We start from the raw sequence: 6000 nt of genomic DNA, 5'->3' as shown, positions 1-6000 counted from the left end.
ACAAAAACGATCATTTCTTCATACTAAAACATTTTTTCCATATGAGTGCGTCTTTCACTCAAGAGTTTTGAAAGTCTACTCAAAATAAGCGTAAAAATATAATATATATTTTTCAGTTAACAAAAACACGAAGCAAAGACCCACTTTATTAAACATAACTTTTATGACACAACATTCGTATAATTCCAAGAAATATCTGAAGTCCATTTAGCATGATTAGTCTAGGGTCATATGACGTAGTGGTTAGTCTCAAACAAGAGATGAATTTCAGGATTTTTATTGTTTGGGTTGAACCCCAAGAATACCACTATTTTTTCAATCATAAAATAATTTTAGCCAAAAGAGTTTCCCGCAGAAAAAATTGTTTGTCGTTATTTCGTACCTTTCAATAATAAAAAACTTTACTCTGAATACCGTATAGATTCAAAAATTTCAACTTTGAATTGAAATAGTTTTCAAGTACTCCTTTGTAAATTTTTCGCAAACGTTGCAGTCGTTGAGGTAATATCGCTTAATATTTTTGTGAAGAAAGCATTAGACGTCATTTTCCAAATGGTCAATCTTCTTGATTGATATTTGTTTATTCTATTGGCTATTTTTGTCATGAATTTTGTTTTATTTGCTTGTCTTTCTCACTGGGCTTTCGTCCCGAACGATTTGTGAGCAGAATCTGCGATATTCAATACCTTTCATGCACGAAATCTCGTAAACGGCGCGAGAACCAAAGACTCACAATGACAAAGTAGCGTAAAATAGATGAAAATGTATCAATCAGCGCCGAGGGTCCCGACATATCTGTTCAAAATGATAAGTTGGAACCATTAATGCAATTAATGAAATGAGAACAAGTGTAAAGGTCCTCAGATTTGGGATGGAGGATTCTAATTCAATCAGAGGAATTAGAGAGGCAACGAAGTGCAATCTCAAGGCCCCTAATAAGAAAAACGAACAACTCAACAATCTATACAAGCACTTAGAATCCCTCAATTAGGAGTTGACCGGAGAAAAAGCACTTACTAAATGACTTCCTCTCAAATGATCTTTCTAGTCGACATAAATTGATGTCTTTGAATCTAAATATTATTAGAACAGCACCAATAGCCATTAGGAAAACTCACTGCTTTAAGGAGCCGTTATTCAATAAGTTCTGTAAACAACAGGAGCAAACTTGCTGGCAAGCTCGATCACTTAAGACCTGGAGTTTGTAAAAATAATGATGGCAGCTTTTATTTTCAGATTTACTTCGGAGTTTTGTCTACAAAGCAAGTCACTTTTTACACATTGCTAGTTCGGGCATTTCTTTCATGCTTAAGCTTGTCGTTGCGATTGGAAATTTCAAATTAAATATGAATTAAAATGAATGCTGGTAGAATTGCGATCACTGACGGAGGTGAAATAAATACAGTTGAATTTCGATACCTTAAACATCTGTATCTAAAATACCATGAGTATGTCGAAGTGAATTGGAAACCCCAATACTTATTCTTTTTTTTATGTATTGCAATCTCAATATATCGAATTCTCAGATATCTTAATTTTTTTTCTCCGCCCCATTAAGTTCAGGTTTGAGTGTACATGTACTTCTATGGTGATTGTTGTCCTCGATCTGCACTTATTTCACTATGAAAAAAAAACAGGAAATACAAAATACAGGAATCCATAGCTCATCTTGACAGTTGTCATCATTATCAAGCAAAAAAAGTTGTGACAGATTTTGCAAGGAAAAAAGAAAAATCCGGATGGAATGATAATATCAATAATTAATATGTTAGAAACATTGAAACTAAAGTGTGATTGAACAATAGGTAAATTTAAAAGATTGAGTAATGCCATTTTCCCCCAGCTTCTCAGATGCACTTGGTTTCATTGCCTTTCAGTTGCAAAAAATAAAATCTAGATGAATTCAAAGTTTCATAAAATAGATGCCTTCATTCCAAATCCATTTTACTGTCTCAGATGCATGTGTTAATTGACTGTGGTCTATAATGGTTACAAATGTTTATTTTCTAAAAAGTTTTGCTTTTTGTTCTAGTACAATTCATTTTATCATTTAAATTAAAGTGAGTATTAAATTGACCCAGAATCAAAGACAATCCCATTTCTAAATAAATTCTACAACAAAGAAAAACTAAAATTTTTATTTATTTTTTTTTTAAGTATATTTTGCAACATACATGTACACCAATATATAATGAAAAAAATGTAGATGTACAAATGACTAAATAAACATGTAAAGTTTGACGATGTGTCAGAGTAGTCTGCCCCTACACTCTGAGGACCCGCAGTAGCAGTAAAGAACCTTTCCTGGCACACTGCCAACTTCGTAATTATAGTCCCAGGTCAATTCTGTCCCAGCTCGAACATATCTAAACAACGAACACAGAAAATATACATGTATATAACAATCACATTTATAATTGCTAAACTTGGAGGACAAGTGAATGCAAATACAAGGATTTTTGCCAAGGCCAACTTTAAAATGTTTGTTTGCCCTCTCCCGACTCCGGATGAAAAAAATGGGTCGATAGGTAAGTGAGAAATTTTTCTTCCCAGAAAATTTCAAATATTTCAATGCTGAATTTTCAAAATCTATTTTCCAGAATGCATAAAAAAATTGCTTCCTGGAGGTTAAAAAAAATTGCTTCCTGGAGGTTAAAAAAAATGCTTCCTGGAGGTAAAAAAAATTTTGAGTCGGGCCATTTTTAGCCAGTCAGTCGGGAGAGGGCAGCTAAACAATTTTTTAAAGATGGCCCAAGATAACAAGGGTATTGATCATTACTGGTAATCTAGAAGAATACTTACTGTAATAATCTACAAGAATACTTACTGTAATCTACAAGAATACTTACTGTAAAGTGAAAAATGCTACCCAAGGAAATCTGAGATCGTGTGTATCCACAAACACATTTTGTACAAAGACATTGGGGTTACAACTATGCTGGAAAAGAATATATTAAAATAAATACACAAACTGTATAAAATATAATGATAAATCATATGCTGGTCAAATTCGATTCACAGTTCACAAAACAGCTGACATAGTACTAAAGCTTACATTAAGATATCTCCCAATATTTCCCTGAGATTTGGCATCCATAATGTAGCAGGCCTGTCCATCCTGGTAATAATTTCTAGTTGCTCTGTGCACAGGCTCTTCATCTAAAAAAGCATTAATTCTAAAGTCTTACCATTATATAATGTACCTATCTTAACTAGTTCAAAGCAGAAGTTTTTCTTTAAATTTGTACTGGTAGTACAGATAAGAAAAGTAAAACCCAATTTTATCAAAATTAAGAAAACTTGTATTGGTAAAAAAAACATCTTCCTGCAAAATTGTACAATTGTGTAATAAAACGTTGAAAGTTTGAATCAACATTGTCATTTGACATAGTTTGTCATGTCTTCAGCTGCATTGTCAAAGCCCAACCAGATGTAAATAGGTGTGTGTTTCTGTGTGTGTGATTTTTTTTTTGTTTGGAAATGGCAATGGACCAATATCCCTCTTCAGGATACAATGGTAAAGAATCACCTCCTAACCTCCATTAAAAAGAAAATATGTAACTTTCTTCTGCATACTCACCTATTCCTTCACTATCTTTTTGTCCTTCTGCTGTGTGTTTGCGTTTGGGATCAGGCAGGTTCTTGAAACGTGAGGTAGTGCTCCTACGAGCTATAAAGAATAGAAAATGACTTCAAATTTAGAGATCAAGCTTGAATTACATATAGCTGATGGATTACTGATCAATTTGAAAGACTAAGATTCAAATACAAAAGATTTTTCCTTTTCTTTTAATCTGTAAACAGTGCTTAAAGTGCTACAATTTGCAAGTGATTCAACACCAAACTTTTGTAAACAAAAGAAAATCATAGTCCAAGTAAAGAGTTATGGTTTGAACGTAAAAATTACCTGTGAATGTTTGAGTTACATGTGGATGATTCTGATCTGAGACTGAAAAATAAATTGCCTCATTTAAAGGAAATGAATGTACTGTATTTTTTTTTATATCTGACAAGTACAAATGTATTGAACTTTTACTGATCCTTTAAGTATTATTCAAAGAAAAGGTGTTCCGGACCTCTTTTTTCTGGAGCTGCCTCGTTTTTCTGAGATTTTTGAGTGGGTGTGTCCCCGTCGAGATCAGGTAGTGAGTCAGTGTCCACAGAATCATTGGACGCAAACTTCTCCATCTTTGATCCACTGGGTGTTGTCTGAACCGTATCATCTTCCTCATCCTCATCATCGTTAATTAGGATTACCTCGTTATTCAAGAGGGAATTGTTCCCTGAAGAAGGGGCTCCAAGCTTGACAGACCTTGAAAAACAATGAAAGTCAAAAAAATAATACTACATACAGCAATTTGTATTTAAGAATGAAGTTATATGTTGGAGGAGATCACATGAAAATTTATCCTACACTTTTTATTTCATTTTGAGAAGTAAAAATATGTACCTTTTAATTAAAATTTTCAGTAAATTACATTATTTCTACTAAAATTCCTATCAGGAAAAGTCACCCATAACAGTGCTTCATGTGACAAATGAACAAATGACAATACCAGATGTGAATTCAATACCCATTCCAGTGCTGGTACATATTTTTAAATCATAAAGTCCTAAACAAAGATGAACATGTTTTGTTACAATCTCAAGGTCAAAGATCAATGTCGATTGTTCGATGGCAGAAATCGAAACACCTCAATCTGATTTACCAATGTGTGAAGTTAGATAAAGATGATCTGAACAAGTCATCCTCAATAGGAATAAATATTTCATTTCCAGTCTCGAAATAATTAGTCAGAGCCATGCAATGTCAACTCCAAATGAGGTATTATATATAATAATGATAAATATATAATGATAATCATCTAAACAAAATTGTTGAAGCAAATGGATGGTCAGACACCATCAATCCAGAAGCTGAATTTTGTTTCACAATCAAGCCAAAAACAATGTGGCTAAAACCAGACATGTTTGCAAAATGTGTATAAAGAAAGAATCATCATAATACAATTCCTCTGGATCAGCTATCAAATTTTTACACTGTCCTTGTGAAGGCCAGTTTAAGGATTTGCCATTATACTTTATTCTAAATGACCTCTGAGTTCTCACCATTCTTCTTGATCTGTAGACCTAGATGAGTCTCGTCTGAGCACCAGTTTACATGGCTCTTTCCTGGTTCCCTCCTTGGTGTCTGTACTTCCTCCCTGTTTTCTTGTCCTTGTTCTGTTGAAAAAGGAATTCTAACTTTCACAAATTTATAGATTTATTTCCCCAACTCTCAGGTCTAATACTCTGTCAGACGGTCTTGCTTATTCAAACTGAATACATGAAATCTTTGAAACATATTTGATTTGTCATCACCTCAGCAATTATACATAAATCTGTATTAAGTAAAAAATTATCATTATTTTAATAAATGCAAAACCATATTTCATTTTATGTTCATAACACCAAAATGCACTTCTTTAAAAAATCACTTAAATTATCTCTTAGCTTATCAGAGAATTATCCAACAACTTTTGCAAAGCTTTCATGCAACAAAAACAAAGAAAAAGAGACCCTTGGGCCACAAAGCTCACTTGAGTCATCTTGGTCCTGCTGTTCTTCAGATAATAAGATTTATTTAAAAAAAAATCCCCTCACTTTATTCCCATGAAAAATTTTGACCCCATATTTTGGCCCCAACCTATCCTCAAGGGGGTGATGACTTAACATGACACAAGATGAAGATTCTTCAATTAAACTAATAAAGCCTTGCTGTTCTGTAGAAGATTTTTTTTCCTTTCTGTATAGATGTACAAGCATCCCAGATGATAGCCTCACAGCTAATAACTCCAGGGTCAATAAATTGAGAGAAAAAATTCAATCCCACATCTTAGGATTTTTTTCCTCATATTAATATCATTTCATCTACTCTTGAAGTTTTTTTTTTATTCCTTATATATATTCCCATGTAAATCCCTCATTCTACCTCCTGGGGGCTATGATTTGAACAAACTT

At 33.2% G+C, this 6000-nt stretch overlaps 1 protein-coding gene across 3 annotated transcripts in view; it reads right to left on the bottom strand.

The window, feature by feature from the left end:
• Positions 1–2123: 2123 nt before the first annotated feature.
• Positions 2124–6000, bottom strand: part of LOC133182849 (histone-lysine N-methyltransferase SETDB1-like) — a 38281-nt gene continuing 34404 nt past the window's right edge. For all 3 annotated transcript variants that reach the window (XM_061317696.1, XM_061317704.1, XM_061317710.1), the window contains 7 exons: positions 5110–5223; positions 4077–4312; positions 3908–3949; positions 3581–3670; positions 3056–3159; positions 2850–2938; positions 2124–2366 (listed from right to left, as the gene is read on the bottom strand). In XM_061317696.1, coding sequence (XP_061173680.1) covers positions 2249–2366; positions 2850–2938; positions 3056–3159; positions 3581–3670; positions 3908–3949; positions 4077–4312; positions 5110–5223 — 793 coding nt within the window. In that variant the 3' untranslated portion in view covers positions 2124–2248. The remainder of the gene's footprint in view (positions 2367–2849; positions 2939–3055; positions 3160–3580; positions 3671–3907; positions 3950–4076; positions 4313–5109; positions 5224–6000) is intronic.

The sequence above is a fragment of the Saccostrea echinata genome, unplaced genomic scaffold (assembly GCF_033153115.1).
Source record: "Saccostrea echinata isolate AGI-Se365-2 ecotype Australia unplaced genomic scaffold, CSIRO_AGI_Sech_v1 ptg000001l, whole genome shotgun sequence".
In the NCBI taxonomy this organism is placed as follows: Eukaryota; Metazoa; Mollusca; class Bivalvia; order Ostreida; family Ostreidae; genus Saccostrea; species Saccostrea echinata.
This window is presented reverse-complemented; position numbering and strand designations above follow the sequence as displayed.